We start from the raw sequence: 20,870 nt of genomic DNA, 5'->3' as shown, positions 1-20,870 counted from the left end.
CTTGCATTTGGGACATTTGATTCACGTTTCGTTCAATGAATGTTTATGTGCCAAAAGCAAAAACGCCTAAAGCGCACCGAGACTTCTTGCATCAGTATGTATCAAAATTTAACAACCATTACTCCTTTATCTCAATTTCCTTCTTCGCACGCACGAGATTACTCCAAAATTTTAAAACCCTAATTGTGGTTTTTTTTTTGGCTGAATTATATTCGTTTTGAAAAAAATTCTTGTTATCTTTTGTTTATTCTAGTTTCTCAACCAAATTTACATTTAATGAGGTAAATAATACATACAAGAATGTGAATGAAATCTTGTTTCCGAAATTTCATCAAGGGTAACAAAAGCAACCATCGAGATCATATTAATGTTCTTTCATCTTCCCATAATGTTTTCTTTTATTCCGTAAATCTCATTTGAGCGCTTAATAGATATTTAAAGTTCTATATGACCACTCAACTAATATTTCTCCAATTAGATCAGTCCATCTGACGTAAAGGTAGAAGTGCTCACAAGGAAGACACTTTTAACCCGTTTTTTTATAAAGCAATAGTACTGCATTATTAAAAATAACTACTAGGTAAAATTTAGTTAGAATTCTAAAATTATAAATGTGTAAAATTTGGAAAGTTTGGTAATTTTTAATAGATCAATCAATATAGATTTATATAATTTAGCACATCTCAATAATTTTAATCAGTAAAAATATCCATTGCTACTCTTTCAAAATAAATAATTGCCCAGATTCTGAGCATCCTAACGGAGGAAAATAATTATACATCGAAACTTTAATCATTAACTTTTTTTTTATTAATTCCACTTCAGTATGTTCCTTCTCCCAATCTCTGACATCAAAATAATATAATGCTGCCATAGAGAATATGAATATCAAAACCACCGACATAAAATAATAATAGTGATAATAAAAACTTTGTGAAGCATCAAATGATGATCCAAGAGTTACAATCATGCTTTCATAAGAAAAAACAATTCCAAAAAATTTACACGAAAAATTATGTAGTGCAGCTTATATACTGGTACGGAAATTTGTGAATTGAAAATCTTAACCACTAAAAATCAAGATTTCACGAGAACCATTACTTTAAATTTGATTGATCAAATAAACGGCCTACATTCTTTTGGTTTGTTTAACGCAAGGCTTTGCCGAGATGATTGATAAGCTACTACACTCATTTATCTTCACATCCAAATAACTCATTCAACTCAAATAACAAAACTTACTGCACTCACGGTTGGCATACGGGAATGCCGACATATGTTTCAAAACTCATTATATGTGGTAATTGCCATCCACCTTTACAGAGAGGTAACAGTGCAAAGAATACAAATTTTCTTTAACTACTAAATCAAAAATATACTACAATAAATACATAATAGGCAAACAAAGAAAAAGGATGCTACTCTATACCCATCAATGTCTATGCCGAGGGAAATTAGAGGATCCGGTTTTGTTGGTGCCTCTGTAGGTTTTGCTAGGAGAATCCATTGAGTTCCTGAAGGGAGAGTAGGCAGATTTGGCTGGTTCTGGCATAGTGTCCAAAGGAATAGATTCTGCAAAGCACGCTGTGTTAATGCGTGTTCTCTCAAGCTCTAATTGAAGGAACTCGGAACTGTACTGCTGCGCAAGAGACTGAAATACAGAAATACAGCTTTAGATAGTAATTATAGCAACAAAATTCAGCACACAACGTATTAGAACTGCTTCAGAAACATAGACAACCTACGACAAAATAAACCTCATTTTCATATAACTAAACGAGTCTATACTAACTACCAAGGTTAAATCCAGTTCAAGCTATGAAACCCAATTGATCAGTATTTAGACATGCCACAAGTAAACAGGGCAGCAGACTAATTGCTTACAATGAGCTCATCTGGAGATATACTTGTTCCTTGTTGCTTATCATCTGCAAGTGCATCTTCACTGCCGCGAGTTGGCCGACGATTATGTCCTGCATTCTCGATAGCATCGGTCACACTCTCCGTGGCTTTTTCCAAAAGTAATCCTTGTAAAGCCTTCAAGGAATCTCTAGCATCCGATGTAAAATATGGGTTTAATATAGTCTCGAAGTACTCAAGCTGCAGAGATACAAGTCGATTAATCAAACAATATAATCATGTCAGGCCTAAATTTATACTGTGCAGGTAAAGAACATGAAGCATGAAGCTTTTTGTGTTTTATCATATTATATAAAAATATATTACAAATCCCAGCGTACAAAGGTGTTATATATATATATATATACACACACACACACACTATACATCTTTATTTTTCTTTTCCAAATACACCAAAATCTAGGGTAAGTATGCCCCATTCCTAAATCAAGGCACGGTACAAGCTTCAGCGAGAGCTTAGTATGCCATGTCCACTATCATTGATGGTTTAATACGCCAAAGTACTACCATAACTTACCTCAAGCATGAGCTGACAAAACCCATTTGTATCAAGTGCACTGAGATCAGTAGCTTCATTTTCACGAAAAATGCTGATGAATGTGTCAATCAAGCCTTCCACAAGAATGCCAAGTGTTTTATCTAAGAGAGGCTTAGCACCAGCAAAAACCTACGACAAAAAGCATTGCATCTCAGAAGACTACCTTCAAGAAAATATAATGAAGCAATTGTTTAAACTGTAAATGCAAAAGCAAAGTTTAAGAACTAGGTTTCTAATGCAAGGATTACGTTGACTAAAATCATCTATGCACCATCTTCACGTTAATTATTCACTCCAATGCAGTATAGACAAATGGCGTCTAAACTGAACTAACACCAAAAGTTTAGCAAAATACAACATTCACACAAGGTCAACGAAAAGAATATGCAAGTCAAGTGACCATAAACTTAACTTCTGAACACAAATATTCCTTCAAAATCTATTTGTTATAGAAAAGACCCTTCTTAACAAGTGTTATCTATACAAGACTTGTAGTACTGTCGTAGACTGTCCAGCAATAACTGAAAAGGGTTTTGTAGCAGTGTAATCTAATTCTATATTTTCAGTACTTAGGTATCTATTGAAAATATTAGTGACAAAGAAGATGGTACTGTTTTGATACACCATGTTGAGAAGAGACAAACAGATAATTAATATAACAAATCCCGTGTGTTGAGTGCTCATGAGTATTATTTATAATGAAGACATACAATAATAAGGAATGGAAACAAAAATGTCAATAGCCTTTGTTCTGTTAAGCATACGGTATTAACCTATATAGCAAAGATAGGGCGAAAGAGCCTTTTTTTTAGATTTTGTTGTGATCCTATGGAAGATATCTTGTACTCCAATGCTCTTTTTTCCTTTTATTTCTTTCAAGTAAAATTAATCTTCACCTTTTATTAAAAAGCAAGAGTAGGATACATAATCCCAAATTACTTGCAATCATTACATTACCTCTGCGTGGACAGCTACCAATGTATGCAGCAACTCTACTGCTGCATCACGGACACCCTGGAAGAGACCAACATAAAATTGAACATCACGTCAAAACATCATTTTCCATAAGAAAAACTAAAACTCATTTCAGAGGAAAACAAACAAATAATGAGAACAGTCACATTTACAACACAAACTATTGTCATTAGCTCCTCACTTTAACTGCAGGCGCTGCTCCCCAATGAATGCCAGAATTCAGCAGATAATTCATGGCAGCAGATCTGATCAAGTTTGCCTAATGAGAACACAACAAATCGTCATGGTAGTGAATAGTGAAAGCAGGCATATCCAGCGCAAAATTTTCCAACATGAGTAAGCATAGTGCTACAACTTACTACCCTAGTTCTTCCTGCTTCAGAATACCCAGACTATATTAATGTGGACAGCTATTAATCTAATTTAAATGTTATACAGTATTTTTAACATTCAATATTCCAGCACATCTAACACAACACAACATATACATCAAGATTTTATTGTTGGAAACTAGTCATTGACCATCTGTTATTAGCTGATCTGATATTTAGAATTTTGCATAACTTAGGCAGGAGCAGATAGTAATTTCTTCATTTGTTTTATTTCATAATTCAAAGTCAATGACTGAAACTTAGACTGCACAGATACAGGTTGGTAGAGTTGGAGCAAAGACAGGCAGCTGATTAATACCGGTCAATGCACAAAACCTTCTAATTTATAGTGCGTATAATATGATTATATTATATTACTCTATTCTTCTAACTGATTATTTCTCCATAAACCAATCATGAAAACTGTGAATTATTTCAGATGATTCAGATAATCCTTATAGAAAAATCAACTATAATTCACAAACCTAATAAGAAATTACTAATTAAATGCCCGTATAACTCTCATTACAGCCTCTATACTCATCTATTTCCAACCTAGTTATTTTCTTGAAGACCATGAAGGATATATTTCTCATTTTACCTTTGCAAAAGTATATTGTTCAAGGACCTTCCCTTCAAGCGCTGAGAAACTGTTCACAAGATCTTTTACATCACTGTTTCCTTCATCCTTCCCGCTGAATTAAAATCAAATCAGGAATCAGAATGCTCTCGAAGACAGGATAAAATATCTTTAGAAAATTGAATACAACAGAGTGACTAGTCAGTCACAGCAAAGATTAGATATACAAGATGGTCACAAGATAATAATTTAATTAGTTGAAATTTATTGCTAGCCAAATTGAATCACAATCTTAAAGAAAAAGAGATATATACATAATATCATATTGAATGAAAGATGACAAGCAAATTACTAAGAGGGAAGACATCAAAAGGAAAGACTGACTAATTAAAAAAACATAAGAAATTTCTGATGTGAAGTCAGAACAAACCAAATGATAATTTTCTAGCATGGTTAGCGTGCAAGTTGCAGCCTAACAAAGCCAGCAAACCTCATTTAGCTTTAATAGCATGCCTTCCTGATGAATTCCACAATATTTTACCAGAATTTTTTATATAATAAAGGAAGAACAAGGACAAAGTACCTGGAATGCAGCCAGATGTGTTTATATTTGTTATACAACTCATATGAAAGTTCATCTTTGCAATATCCGATATTGCTTAGAACAATCAATAACTTTTGATGGGGATCAGTAACACCTCCATGATGATCAGATGGTATATTTTTTGATTCATGAATATATCCATTTGGTAACTGGGAGCCCTCTTCGTCCATTCTCTGTTCGGCAAATTCGAAACTTATACGCTCCAAACTACCTGACAATTAAACAGAAGTTGACTCATAACAGAAACTTTGTGTGTTACGGCACCATCTTACTTTTGTTTTGTTTAATTTCATTTATATGGATATCCTCTACACTACCTGACAATTAAACAGAAGCTGACACAAAACTGAACCTTTATGTGCTACACCACCATTATGTTCTTTAACTATCTTACTTCTGTTTTCTTTAATTTTATTTACCTGGAAAGATACGCAATTGGGTATAAGATTAACTAAATCCAACATACCAGCAAAATCCAGGAAGCAGTTTAAAAACGCAAGTCTGACAGATTCTTGAATTTCTTGAAGTTGCATAAACATGTCCTCTGACTTTGTTGCCTCATTCTTTAGGGACTGAAGCATCCTGAAGTGATCATCATAGAAAAATATTAGCCCTAATTTTCAGAAAAAAGAAAATAATAACTGTAAAGTCGGGGTCAGGGTCTTTTATCCAAATTAAGATCTTGACATTTTTTTTTTCTTGTTGATGCATATTATGATATACAGAAACTTTAAACTTCGCTTCAAAGACAGTGAACTAGAAAAATAAAGTTGAGAGATAAACTACAGAGAAATCTTCAACTATGTCCCTACAACAATCAAGAAAATGAACTCTTACAAATTAAACACAAGTTCTGATGTTAACAACATATAATTTAAATAGTTCTTGGCTTATTCAACTTCTATTAACAACTAGGGTTTAAAACTATTTTTCTTGGATCATTTTGCAAAAAATTTCACATAGTTATGTTCCCATTATATACAACCCATAGTTTCAACCCCACGTAATGGGCTATGGAATGCCAAAAGATGTGGATCGTCCAGCCATCTAACCAAGTAGAACAAGTGCCTACATCTTTTGGGCACAACACTTGAGGAACTGCTAACAGTCCGACAGAGCATAACAATAGCTTATGCCTTTTAGGATAAAAACTAGAGGGATATGCACCGGATTATTACTTGAGGGGTTGTGGGCAATCTATTTGAGTCAACCAGGACATGGGTTGAACACAGCTGAGCTGACTATGTCGAATCTTTAGCAAAGCAAACACTGAAGCTAACATATCCTGCCTTATAGCTACTAGCAACTTTTTCCATAACATAATCTTCATGGGTCAGAAAGGCATATGGGCCACAGGCCTACATTTATGGGTTTCAAGAGATTTCTAACATGACGGAACAAGCACCACCATCCCTTCACATGTGAGAATGGTATTATACACGTCACCCCCTGGAAAAAGGTGGGACCCATTACAAGTCAGCTACAGTAGTGCAGAATCCATATATAGGTTTCATCCCTCCCCTTAATCACATCAGGTCCCACTTAGTAAAGCTTATTGAGATTTCTTGAGTTCTCAACTAGTTTAAAGACTCCTCTGTAACTGCTCTCCGGTGTAAACAAGTGGAAACAAGTGGCACGGCTACAATTTGGAATTTTGGAGGGATGTTAAATCTCTGGCTCTCTCTCTCACACACACACATGCATATCATATAAAATAAGGGATCAAATTACTCCTACTCACCCTTCATCTTCTTTTAATCTAATGGTTCTGTCATAGTTATAGAAATAAGGAACAGATAGTATATAATTAAGAATATTTACGTTATAATGTATTATTAGGAACATCTTCATTAATTATTAGAGCATATCAAATCTCCTCTATTTATTGTATTTATTATTTTTTTCTTAACATGAATAAAGAATTCATGTTGCATTAAAAACACACGGTTTCAGATTAATGTCTTTCTCTTTCCTATTGCAGAACGAATTCCAAAAAGTAACTCATTTAATTGTTAGATTTAAAGGAGATGGGGTGGAAAGTTATAGGCAAAAAATATGATATTCAGCTTCCCTTGTAATATAAATAAAGCAAACTAATTGCATGAAATAAATCTTTATAAAAATTAAATAAGGAAATGAATATCTCATGCACCATAACTAGGATTAGGAATCAATCAACCTGGAAGAAAATTTAATGAGAAAATATTGACTAGTATGATTACCAAACAAAAATCAACCGAGTTAATTTCATCATATGAGAAGACCAATAAAAGCTCCAGTAAGGAAAGATGATCAAATTAAAAAATTGTTCTTTTTAAAATTTTTAGAGAGCAACCTAATAAAACATTAGAGAAAAAGACCAAGCTCTAAGTGGTTTTACAAAAAAATTGTGTCTGCTATGGTTCAGTGGGAACTGGCTCATGTAACCAAATCCGCCAATTGAGATAAATGCCAATTGGACAGCCACCTTAACATACTCAGAAGGAGATGATATTATACTATGAATTTGCATCCCATATGCAAAAGAAGGAAAAATGAAACTAATCACCTGCCTCGTTATTAGAATAGTATTATACTCTAACACCAAATAGTTGGGTTTATATTCCATTCTACTCGCTTACTTCACTTTAAGGAATCAGATCCTATATGAATATATTAAAACTTACAAATTGATTTGATCCATTGCAGAAGCTACAACTGAACGGAACATTAAAGGCAAGAATGAGATTGCGTATGGGGATTTATTCCTTTCAAGAATTGAAACAATAACCCATGTCACATCCTTTGAAACCTCATCAACTGATGCCCGCATCCAAGAACAGAGCCTCAGTACGTAGATCCTTATAATCTCTGATTGCAATGTTCGGATGGCACAAACTGCAACAAAGGGAGTGACATATGCACTCAAGATCAAAACCTTAATAAATGACAACAACTTCTAGATTTGAAGAACTGATACCAGCAATAGGAGGTGCGGCTTCCTTCAATTCCAAAGCTGCACATGCTTTAGATATATCTTCTATTGCCTCACTCATGTAGGACCGGAGGACATTTGATTCCTCCAGATCGTGAAAAATGTTGGTAACCTACACCAATAGCAGGTTGGGTATCAGCATACAAGCAAAACAAATAGGAAACGGAAAAATTATGTTTGTCAAATCAACCATGTTGCAGTATACATACTTCTCTAAATTACTAGAGTAAGTTTTATCATGTAGTGCTTTTAAGTTTATATAATAAAAAAAATAGGCTTTCAAATATCAAGAATAGGACTACAGAGAAAAAGAAGAGGGTGAAAATACAAGCCAGATATTCATGAAAGAAAAAGTAAATATATATGACTGAATAAACAAGTCATCTAAGTTAAATTCAATATAGACTATATGATAAGAGCTCACTCATCACTATAAAGACCGATAGCACTAACTGAAAACTTTGTTATAGTGTAATAGCACAAGAAAAGGGTAAAAAAACATTATCTAGACCACAAGACAAAAGCACTTCTTACCTCTAGTAAGAGGTTTTAATGTAAAATAAAAATGCACTCTTTGTGGACATCTATAGCCAGACAAAAGAACAGAAAAATCTGATAGGTACCACAATTTGAATATGAACAAAAGAGTATTTGTATTGAAACATAGCTAAAAACAGAGAAAATCCACTATTATACATTAGATTGAAGAGAATTTTAAGTACAACTATGAATTCACTTCCCTCTTCTTTCAATATTCTTGTTTATCCCTTCTTTAACTCTCCTAGAAGGTGGGCATAAGTTATGCCCAACTTCTCTTCCTTTTTACTACAGACAGTGCAACCTGCACCACCTCTCGTCTCTCATACACAACCAGGCCTAGTTTGAGGCTCATTTTCCCTTTTCTCTTTTATTCCCCAGCCCGCCCCCCCCCCCCCCCCCCCCCTGCTTCTGTATGCCTTCATTATGGACCTATGAAATCTAACCCAGAAAATTCAACAAACATTTCTAACCCAAATCTCCAAATTGACATGATGCTAAATCAGAGATGAAACTAAATAAATAGAAAAGTAAAAAGAACATGCTATTAAAACAATTTACAACACTGCATAGAGAAAAATAGAAGATATATTCTCCATGTATACTATAAAGAAGCTGATAAGTCAGAAAATAAAAATTTTCATAGAAGAAAGGGTCGGTCATGGGAACACAATAATTACCTTGACTCCATACAGTGATATTGTGCTGCATATCATTGCGGAAATTTCATCCAGAGAATGACTTGAGTATTTCACATCTCCAGCCTTTTCTTCAATTTTATTTGCAGAACTGTTGGAATTTGAATCAGTGGAAACTTGGGAAGACTGGAAAAAGAAAAAAGGGCCCCCTAAATATATGGCAGATGTAATTATGGGTGATAAGTTTAAGAAAATAAACAAAACTATAATAAAATATATAGAATGGTAAAATACAAAAAAAAATATCATAACTGCATTTCCAGAAGTAATGGAGCCAAGACGCAATATTATCAATGAAGAGAAATTAAAAACTCAAAAGAATGAAAATAAAATTTTATAAATAATGTAATTCAGAATAAATAAAAGATTTCAGATATCATGTAACTCAATGAAAATAAAATTTTACAAATAATTCAAGCACATGTCTTCCCAAATAACAATACCTTAGCAAATTTTCCACTGAAAACAGACAGAGCAACTTTCCAGAATGCTGGTATATGATGGACAATAACTGCAGTTAATCTACGGATATACCTTCCTCTTAAACCATCAACCTCTTCACCAATAGGGGAGTAGTTGATATCTGACTGACAATGGTTAACAAAAACAATATTAAAAAAATGCCAACCCCAAAAATTTATCCTAGCTTAATGACAATAAACTTACAGAATCATTCACATCTTGAATCTGCATCCATCTGGCATCAGAAAGAGCCCTGTCACGCAAATCATTATGCAAATTTTCCATTCTAGTCTCGTGATCTAAAGTGCACTTCTCGAGCAGACCGCGAATTCTCTGATTCTGTGAAGGAAAAAACCCAAAAGACTCAAAAATTTGGCCATCACAATGAAAGTGAGAGTGATAAGTTCAGAGATAACTAGAGCCCAAAGGGTGACAAAAATAAATGTGTGAAATACTTAGGTGGGGCAGTTAGTACTGTTGAACTATAGGAAAGAGAAAAATATTGAGCTTAAATCATGTGTTTCAAAGAGAGAACAAGTACTTTGTTTATATTGAAAAGAGAGGAACCAATGCAATAAATAGAGATTATAAGTAAAAATGTTCTTAATATAATATATATTTATACACACACACACACACACACACACACATATATAATCTAGATATTCTTAATTATCTAGGATCAATTCCTTAATTCTAAAACTATAACATTTTCTCTCAAGTTGGGGTATGTAAGTTGTAGGTGTCCAACTTGCTGCAAATATAACCAATTCTTGATCCTCTTAGAGACTTGGTGAATATGTGAGCCAACTATTCACTAGAGTTGACAAATATTGTGGGTGATGTCCCTAGACTCTAGTTTTTCTCTTAAGAAATGACAATCTACTTCAATATATTTAATCTTCTCATGAAAGACAAGAATTAGAGGAAATATGTAATGCTGCATGGTCGTCACATATAAGGTGTATTTGGGAACCTTCATCGAATTTGAGTTCTTTGAGTATTATTTCAGTTCAGCCATATGAGCTCACAAGTAGATAATGTCATTGCCCTATTCTGCATTTTATCTTGCCACAACATGTTATCTCTTTTCCAAGATATTAAATTGCCTCTAACAAGAACACAATGCCCTGCTGAAGTGGAGCCTCTGTTGCTCGGTGCCCCACCCAGTCAACATCAAAACACCCAATAATTTGAGTATTTCCCTTATCGTAATAAGGGAAAAACAATTTTGTTTCTTTTCCAGATAACCTAAGGATAGGGAAAAGATTGAACCACCACATGAGGATGGGTGGCTTGAATCAACGATTGGATAGATCAACCCAGCACAATCCCAACCTTGTGTTTGCTGGAGAAAAATGAGGTCACCAGAAACATTATCAAAAGACTTGACAAAGGCGGTACTGGAACATAGAATCGGAAACTAGGAGAAAGGATCACAAAAAGAAAAATAAAATCCTACAGAGGCAATAGGTCTATTGGGTCAACACAATTTTGAAAAAGAAATCAATACAATAGAATAGATGTGATATCCTCACATAACAAAGATATGTACAACAATAAATAAAAGCATTCATAATAACACATAATCTAAATTTTATCGATCATATACGATCAGTTACTTCTTAATAAAATTATACAGGTACAAATTATCGTGTTATGAAAATCAGGCCAACAACAGCAACATTCTATCAATTGACATTCAATCCTTACTACTCAATACTGTTTAGCATACAGTCAAAAAAAACTTGAGAAGTAAATAAGGAAATTAAATGGCATATATTTCATTCTAGCATGGGTATGAATTTTTTACCTGTATATTCAAATAATGCCATACTGGATCTGACTCCGGCTCCAAATCCAACAGTAACCTCACAGTATTCTCAAGCTACACGAAAAATCCAAGTGTTATAATCATCGTAGCAAATAGAGAATAAAGATAATTGCAATCCATCTCTAACTTAATCACCATATTAAATATCACCAGTCCATGATGCTCTCCATGCAAACAATATTAAATATCAACAGGTAAAGGTAGGTTTTACTACACTCCGTGCAAACAATAAAATTATAAGCATTATGTAATATCTTAAATATTCTTCAACAAGTACATCACAGAATCAAACACGATCATGATCATGACAAAGATCAAATTCTGTTTTAGAAAACTGCCTATTCTTTAAATGACGCTACCCTAAAGTCCTTTTCATTATCACTATTTGTGACCTATGGGATTTATTTTGATGAGTTTTCCGTAGTTCTACAGTAAATTCAGTGAGTTATTTTTTTCCTTTTATAGATATGAAAACATAAATGAAGTAAATAATGATGAAAAGTACAATGGGGGCAGAAGATAAGCTATCCTAAAAAGCATAAAATTCTAAAGACTAGTAGTAAGAAAACAGAATGCAGCAAGGCTATCAAAAATCTCTTTACATATTGGACATGACAACCACTTTGATATTATGAAGTATTAGGTCCAACGGAGACGTTGCAAGAGACCAATGTCCAAAAACTCAACGAAATATCATAAAATGAAATGTATGCAACATGACAAGAGATCTAAAGTAACATCCAACATTTGCATATTCCTGTACAACCTTATCCAAAAATCAATATCAATGTCCTTCTCTTGTATATTAACCTATAATCTATAATGGTGAGCCTCACAAAAGAACATTAAGAGACAAATATAATAATGTGAGTACTTAAGGTTTTCTTGGATGAGTGGAATTGTGAGAAAAAAAAAACAATAGAAAGAAATTTAAAGCATGTAAATACAAGGAAAATAGACTAGAAAAAATGTATTGCTTAGACAGACCGAAATAGAATGAAAGTGTGAAATTTTCCTATTACTAAGTTAGATGATCGAAAAAGAAAGTGGAAAGAAATAGGAATATTGTAAACTTTTTGCACTAATTAAAAACAATAGTTTAACTTCAAATATGAAAATTTTTATACTATTTTTTCTTAATGATTTTTAAAAAATATATCAATAAACTCAATTTACCTTTAGACATTTTCACAGAAGGACAAAAGCCAAGCCCATAACACATTTCCTCCCACGTATTATTCAATTTCACGCCACTAGAGAAGTGAATTTTCTTTGGGTGCTCCCTTCCCCTTTCCCACCTAATCTCTTGTATCATTGTTTGCCTAATGGTTAAAATGAAAAAATCATTCTTTTGAACTCCCAGTCCCCACCAAAATGTGTGCATCCGAACAAAGGGTTAGTCTCTTTACAAAAAGATCCAAAAACAAGAAGACATTATGTTTCAAGAAAGGCGTATTCAACTTCTCAAGCCAATTTGCTAAGTTTCACAATTTTTCTATGATAAGGAAGTGAGAGACACTATTCTTATATTCTATGTTATATTTAAATTAACTTTTCAAGTTAAAACCGTGCTTTTTTTCTTCAATAACAGAGTTATATAGAGGTGTTGGCTCATGTATGTGAACCTAAAATTTTTAATTAGATGCCTAATTAGAAGTGCCTAATACATATTAGAGAGGTGTTAACGTCAGAAACCTGCCCAACACTGACACTTCAAACACAATAGGTGTCAATGTCAGAATTGTGCCCAACACTGAGTCACTTCAAACAAGAGAGGTGTCCAAGCCTCATGGTTTGAAAGGAAGGGCAGTATCAACAAACAGAAACTCAAAGAATAAGTAGCCTCAGTATTCTATCACACAGGCAAGGTAGTCAAAATCGAGATCTTACTCAAGATCAGAAAGGAAAATATCAATCATAAATCGAAAGATAGTAACATGGATAGTAAGATCATACAAATTTTATGAAATTTATATTCACACAAAAAATCATTATATGCCACTCAAAAGTTATAACTGAACTTCATAATATATAAAATAAAATAGTACATCATCATTAAATAGCTGAAAAAAAGTGAAAATTTATCTATTTTGGGGATGGAAGAGCTGCAGCCTAAACACATTTAAAGGGAGAGCAGGGGTTTCACTTGTGGGAAGAGAGGGAGTCAGTTGTGGCAGTTTTTCTCAGTTATAGAAGGGGGGGAGTCACACTTTTATTTTATCAGTGCGTGGTAGATTTAACAGAGTCACTTTTTTTTTTCAGGTGCAACAAGGGCTGTTTCTAGAGAGACACTTTTTTTATGTTATTCTTTGGGTGCAGTAACAGTTTTAAGAAATTGGGCTTAAATGGGCTAAACATTTTAGGTAAGAAAACAATTTCAACCTATTAAGATAAACCCTAGAGCTGTTTCCCACTACCCCTCACGAAGAGTTGATGCAGGTAAGTTGACGCGAGAGTCACCATTGATAAAGGCACCACCACGAGCTCTGTCGGCTTCTCCCTCGCCGCTAGGAGGGACAGCACCGCAAGAATCGCCGCTCCTACATGAGTTGCAATTTACAATGGTGATCCACTACCATCTATGAAGATTGTGATTTTTAAGTGAAGCAAAATCGGAGAGGGAGTGAAGATTGTAGACGCGTACAATCTCTGGATCACGATTTTAACTAGCATGACATAAGCAATAGATTTGATTTGATTTAATTATGCTGCACACACCGAAGTATTTTCTTCAAAATTCAATCCAATAAATCACACCCATGTCATGTCCAAATGAAATGCAATTTCTTAAAAACACCAGCACAACTGTTTCAAGCTAGTATGAGCATCTCCCACAAACTACCCAAAGACCTTGCTACAATCCCACTACCAGTGGCATGTCCAACAAGATGTGCTACAATAAACATTAAAATATCATGACAAAACAAATCAAAGGAGATAAATTGGCGAATACATGCATTGTGCAAGTAAACATCAGCTCTTATTTATGCTTTTTTTTTAACCAAAAAAATAACAACTTCATTCTAAATTGGCAAGCACAACCAAGTCAAGCAGTGTTATGAATCAGTTTCCACTAAGCAAGATGCACCAGAAATAATGTCACAGGTCAGCAAAATCAAAGGTAAAGCATACTGAAATGCAACCTCGTTTATAGTCCAGTGCTTCTTTGCAAATAAATTCATTTATTACCAGGTAAATTGAAGAAATAAAAACTTACACTTGCTAGATCTATTTGTGGATCTTCCATAGATTGGAAAAGCATGGTCTTGAAATCATTCATCACTTTCTCAACTTCTTCAAGAACACGTTTTAGTATACCTACCTGAATCTGATTTGAGGCCAAAAGATTAGTAAAGCCCAGTAAGTAAAAGATGCTTGGAAGAACCAGAAAAAAAAATTCACAAACATGATATACCCGTAAACTAATAATGCTAAACTGGATGCAATTCTTACATTGCTACAATAGATGGATGAAACTTGAAATAAAAAATGTATGAGCATGTATACCAGAATTTCAAGAAACCTTAAAATTATTAAACTTCGTTTACAAATCAAATGGGGAACAATAGAAAAATCCACATAAATATAAAAGTTTTGTACATGAGAGGGTAGAGCAATTGATTTGGCCTTCTTGTACTCCCTGACTGCCAAATCGTATTCACCCTTACTAATGCTGCCACAGATAGTACTTGGCAGGTTGAAAAGTGTTCGAAACCTCTGTAGCATACCTTGGACAGTCCTAATTTTTTCTGCTTGAGCCTACAAAGTTCATTGAAGTCATGAATAAATTATTTCAAATCCAGAATAGCAGCCACACAAAAAAATCAAGAACAAAGCCTTCAGCCACCTGTCTCTCGAATAAAGGCTTCAAAGCACGGTTAGCCTGCAAACTGACTCCCTGAATAATATTATACAAATGGGAAGTCCCAGACCCTTCAGGATCATCCTCAATACGTCTTAACTTTGACTCAATATCTAGAAAAAAAAAATGTTTCACATCAAAAATAAAATAATCTTGAGAAAGAATGAGTAAGAGTTTGAGCATTATAGGAGTGTCAGTCAGTCAAGAGTAAAATATCAATTTTGTAAGTTTAACTAGGTGTAATTGAATACAGTGCAAAAATAAATTCATACCATCAATTGTTGTTTTGCAAGAGACAAAGCAATCAAAGTTATCCTTAACCAACTGCTTTCTCTGCTCAGTACGACTTTTGAAATCAGTTTTCAAAGCAAGTGCACCAGCCTCCAGATCAGCAGCACTGGTATTACTGTGTATCCGTGCTAAAAACAACTTTGCATCAAAGTGCTCCGAAAAATACATCAATTTGTCTGTATAATGGCAACAAAAATGCTATCAACTTCATGACCACTTAAAGAAGAAACACATAAACGCAAGTACAGTCTAAAATATGAAACCCCTCTCATACATTGTATCTTATGTATTCAAAGTTATCATAAATATGAAATCCTAAGAGAGGGTAACACACTCTTAAATTCATTTTATTCCTCTGTATCTTTCTCAAGTACACTGTTCAGGATTTCCACCATGGCAGCTCTGAACCACCACTCTGCAAACACCCAACACAGTCACTGTGAGCCAACATGTGAAACACTATTAACCTCTGCCATGTTGTGGTGACTGGCAGAAAGTCCGCCACTGAATTACCCCATGGCCATTTTTTAATAACACTGATCTATAGAGGACCTTTCCTTAATTTATCCCAGTTGTTGTGCTCTTGTGTCCATTTATTGATGGCAGATTAATTTCCTTGGGTCCCGAGTTGCGAATTACTTAACTCCAAAATTTGATCAGTCCTATACTCCTATTTAAATCATATAATCAGTTTCTAAAGAAACAGGAAACGTTAGAGCATCATGCTAAAGTTTATGATTCCACTCCAAGCCATGATGCCTAAGCACCCTAGGTGAAATGTGAAGACTAAGATATCTTCATCTTTTCAACTATGATTTCTAATAATTAAAAGTCCTATTCAGATCATTACATTATCTCACAATTCAAAGGCCAAAACCACTGACCAACAAATTCTTCCATATTCTAATTCAGTACCAAAATTAATGTCTGATGTTACTGTTTACCTTCCTAAAGCAAAACCTTTACTCGATTGAAAAATGACAAATAATGAACTGCAATGAATTGGCATCAATGATAACTACAAAACAAGACCACATCTGTCCTGGTTGATAGTAAGAGTGCTTCCAGAGTATTTCTTTTCTCATTATCAAATATTGTAACAAGACATGATTTGTGTGAAAAAAAAAAGTATATTACGTATGAAAAAATAAGAACACTATAAAGGCAGATATTCTAAAGTAAATATGCTACATAACATCTAAATATAAAAATAGTTACCACGTAGGTTGCCTTCCAGAATATCCTTGTCAATATTGGGAGAAGTATGTGAAGACTCGGTGATCAGCCTTAGTGTTCTGTTGTCTATGATACTGCCAAATGTCAACACAAATAAGTCTCAAGGATTAATCCCCCATGGAACTGAAGATGCATGGAAATAACAAAACCATAGGGAGGGAAAAAGAGTAAAAACAATGTAAGAAAAGCATCAAAGTGAACTTTACCCCAACCCCAGTGGATCAACACATTCCATGCCACGAGGGAATGACTGTAAGTAGGTAAGACCCTTTCTACCCACTGCAGAAGCTTTATTTTCAAATTTTGGAGGCACAAACTTTTGAGCCACTGGTGCTGTTCTTGTTTCCCTCATTTCACGAACCCTACGAGCAAGCTGTCAAAGAAGCCCAACTACATTAAATTAAACAGAATTTCATAAGTACTTTCATATAAAACGGATTTTTTTAATTTCATAGACCATGAACAAAGCATCTAAATTTCAAACTTCCAAGTTTGTGATGAATAGTATATTCCAAAAAATTCCATATATGATTGTGAATAATAACTATAAATAACAAAAAAAGAAAGAAACAAAACAACAGAAATGACAGACCAAGTATATCCCATAAAACATAAGATACCTACAAATATAATCCCTTTCAACAGGCACATACCCCTCCAAGAATTCATTTCATTTAAGGAAAGCATAATCTCAGCCTAGCTTACAACATGGACATCAATAATAGGATCTATGATGTCATTAGTATATTATTGACTACCTGTAGACTTTCCACTACAGATAATAAGAAGTAGCAATTGTCAATTACATGTCATTTGAATGGCAGACAATCCAAAATGCCATGAAACATGATAGACATTGAACAAGCTGTTAAAAGAAGGAATTGATATAGACATTATTTACTATTTCACGTACACAGTATACATCAGGTTGGAACACGCAAGTTGCAAAAACACAACTTGCAAATACAGAGTTTCCTACAGCTCCTCTTGCATTACGAAGAAGTATGCGAATATTTATTGATTATAGCAATAAATCCTATCGAAATAATGGGGGGATTAGGTTCGAGAGTAATAAGACTACAAATTAATAGAATAAAATAAGACTGATTCGGTGAGTCGAAAATGTAAAGCACTGACAAAAGCGATGATCGCATTACCTCGGCCTCGTCAACATGCTTCCAGCGACTTGGCTCCTCGCCGTCCCAGGCGCGATCGTCATCGCGCGCCGGTCTCCCGGCGGCGGCGGCGGCGCCTCGGGTTCTTGAGGCGGCAACCGGATCTTTGACGTTATCCTCGTCACCGCTGGAGATGCTGAGCATCTCGACTTCAGAATCGTCGTCATCGTCAGCGACTCCGCTTTTGGAGTTGGACTGTTTGGACGGAGGCCCGGGTTTCTTTGGCTGTTGGACGTAGTTAGCGACGGGCTTGCGTGAATTGGAGGTTTTGCCGTAGTTGAGATCTCGCTGCGCTTGCTCCTTCAGCGCCATCTGGAGGAGCTCATCCTCGTCGCTATCACTTGACATCGTCGCAGTTCCCTTCGAAGGAAGAGAGAGAAAGAGAGGGTGTGGTTTCTGGATATTAGATCTGAGGGAGAAGAAGCAAACAAACAGAGAAGAAAGGAGAGTTCGAAGGAGAGAATCTTCCAATCTCAATGTATTTTCCCCGGAATTTCTCTTTTTCTTTTTTATTCGATTTTAATTGAGTGAGAACATTTTTATCGACCATATGTATCGAAATTGAATGGAATATTTCAAGGTTTTATTTTTAAAATGAATATTTGTTTTGGAAATATTTGTGTATATTTTATATAAAAACTAGTTTTAAATCAAATTTTGAACTGGTTTTTAATTAACTCTTTAACTCATTTTAATTATGTATTATTTTATATTATTTTTAAAACTGATTTTTAAATTGTTCATTTTAAATGTTTTCACTAATCATAGTCATCCTATGATTTAACAGTCATATGTCAAAAATGAAAAAAATATATATATAACATATCTTATCAAAATTAAATACATGTTTAATTTCAATAGACCTGTGTCTAATTAGATTTTATTTTTATATTTATATGGGTGAGTAGATTTAATAAAATCACTAATCTGACATTGTTACTTTTATTTTTTTCATCCTACTCTCAAAAAAGATATTTATATACTTTGATGTTCAAACTAGCGTTTGAATAAAAATGTCTCATTATTAATGGGGTGTTTATGATAACGAATATTTTATTTTAGGTGTTTATCTATTTTCATTATTTATATTTTATCTTTGGTTATACATGTGATTAAGAAATATTTATTAAGTATCTCCTAGTCATGGTTATGCTTTTGTTTGATGTTTAATGTTGCTAATTGTGTATTTAGATGATAATCATGCATCAATTGTATTGTTTATGATCGATCTAAAAGTATATTGATTGAGGAAAATATATATCAACAAGGCATAAATGATATCCGATACTATGATATTGCAAAAATCATCAATAGCAGACCAAGTTCGACAACATCGTGGGACACTAAAATTTTGTATGTGTATCTCAAGTTATATCCTTCCTCTAACTACAAACTAAATTAATTTTTTATATTTTAACAGTATTAAAGATATATAGTTAAATTGATTTTGACATATTTCAAAATACAATGTTTTAAAAGAAATAGAAAAGGGGATCAATTTGTTAACAAAAAAAATATCAGGAATTCAATTACTTAAATCAAACCATTAAATACTTAGTTTTGTTACTTTTCTTTACCATTTATTTATGTATCTAATATTTGTTTTAGAATGTATTCTTTGTTTACTTGGTATTTTGTTTATTATAGTGTTTTTATTTTGCATTCAATCGTTTATTTAATTATTATTCTTAAAAAATTACTTATAACCTTTTTCTTAACATATTCTCATACATATCTTAAACAAATAAGAGAGTATTTAAGTTATCAGTAATATGACAACATTCTTCATTTTTGTCCAATGTTTTTAAGTATTTAAATTATAAGTAATATGACAGCATTCCTCGTTCTTGTCCAATGTTTTTATATAAATATTTTTTTCACACAACATAGTTGGCTTTTAAAATGATTAATGTGAAAGGTTATATGAAATAAGATAATGAATGGACTCACTACGAGGATATTGAGATCTTATCTTTGAGTGGTAAGAGTTACTTCATAATTAGTGACGTTGACTTTTACTAAGTTTTTATTAATAAAATAAACTCTACTATAACTTTTATCTTCTTTAATTTTTAAATTTATCTTATTTTTGTATTGTCTTATGTTTACTTGTTTTATCTTTAATTTCCATTTAAGTTTATCAAATAAAAAAATAAAAAATAATTATGGTAGAAGAAAATAATATGATACTTAAGAAAGCATAATTGGACAACTAAAATATTATTTTAAGAATAATATCCACGTTGGACACCACAAGAATAATATCCAACACTGTAAACACAGAGACAAAATAGAATTGCAATGTAACCCAATATCGAGTGATATAACAAAGGTGTTAGGTGTCACACATCCAAATTGGGTGATGACTTTGGCACACGCTACCCTTTTCACAATTAAATTAATTGAATATGATGATTCTAAGTTGTCGAGTAATGTGAATGCTAGAATGTCAAAATTGAGTATTTATTCATATTTTCTGCACGGATTTAGGGGTTTTTCGAATTTGTATAATAGAAAAATGTCTTAAAGTGCTTGAGAGAAACTCTTAAAGGCTACTAAAGATGCTATGAAGCTCTCCTTTCTCTTCATTGGATCTCCACTTCATCCATGATGATTTTCTTCTTTGTAAGTTGAAAAGGGACTATGAATTGAAGTTGGAGATGTGAATGGGAGACGGGATTGGAGGTTGGAGCAACTACTAGATGCCTTGGAAAAAAAACCTCCTTCTATTTAATTTTAATTTTTTTTCATTTTTTCAATTAGTAGACCTAAGTTTATTTGTTGAGATTATATATAATAAATTGAATTTTTAT

At 33.5% G+C, this 20,870-nt stretch overlaps 1 protein-coding gene across 3 annotated transcripts; it reads right to left on the bottom strand.

The window, feature by feature from the left end:
* Positions 1–1,224: 1,224 nt before the first annotated feature.
* Positions 1,225–18,562, bottom strand: LOC124832499 (exocyst complex component SEC5A-like). Of its 3 annotated transcripts, none has more exons than XM_047306718.2 (21): positions 18,040–18,560; positions 17,089–17,255; positions 16,865–16,956; positions 15,628–15,822; positions 15,341–15,468; positions 15,094–15,252; positions 14,711–14,821; positions 11,473–11,547; positions 9,864–9,998; positions 9,641–9,784; positions 9,180–9,323; positions 7,948–8,074; positions 7,655–7,865; positions 5,455–5,570; positions 4,968–5,199; positions 4,406–4,499; positions 3,615–3,692; positions 3,416–3,472; positions 2,438–2,587; positions 1,885–2,100; positions 1,225–1,651 (listed from the first exon to the last, which is right to left on the bottom strand). In XM_047306718.2, exons 1-21 carry the CDS (start codon positions 18,403–18,405, stop codon positions 1,433–1,435), a joined length of 3,216 nt encoding a protein of 1,071 aa, XP_047162674.1. In that variant the 5' UTR covers positions 18,406–18,560; the 3' UTR covers positions 1,225–1,432. The 3 variants fall into 3 exon arrangements, 2 of the variants coding, with proteins under 2 accessions (XP_047162674.1, XP_047162675.1); XM_047306719.2 differs by having other exon boundaries at positions 17,089–17,272; positions 18,040–18,179; XR_015781524.1 differs by lacking the exons at positions 1,225–1,651; positions 1,885–2,100 and having other exon boundaries at positions 2,507–2,587; positions 3,580–3,692; positions 18,040–18,562.
* Between the last annotated feature and the right edge of the window lie 2,308 nt (positions 18,563–20,870).

Source organism: Vigna umbellata, chromosome 8 (genome assembly GCF_029865625.1).
Source record: "Vigna umbellata cultivar VRB3 chromosome 8, Vumbellata_1.0, whole genome shotgun sequence".
Taxonomy (NCBI): Eukaryota; Viridiplantae; Streptophyta; class Magnoliopsida; order Fabales; family Fabaceae; genus Vigna; species Vigna umbellata.
This window is presented reverse-complemented; position numbering and strand designations above follow the sequence as displayed.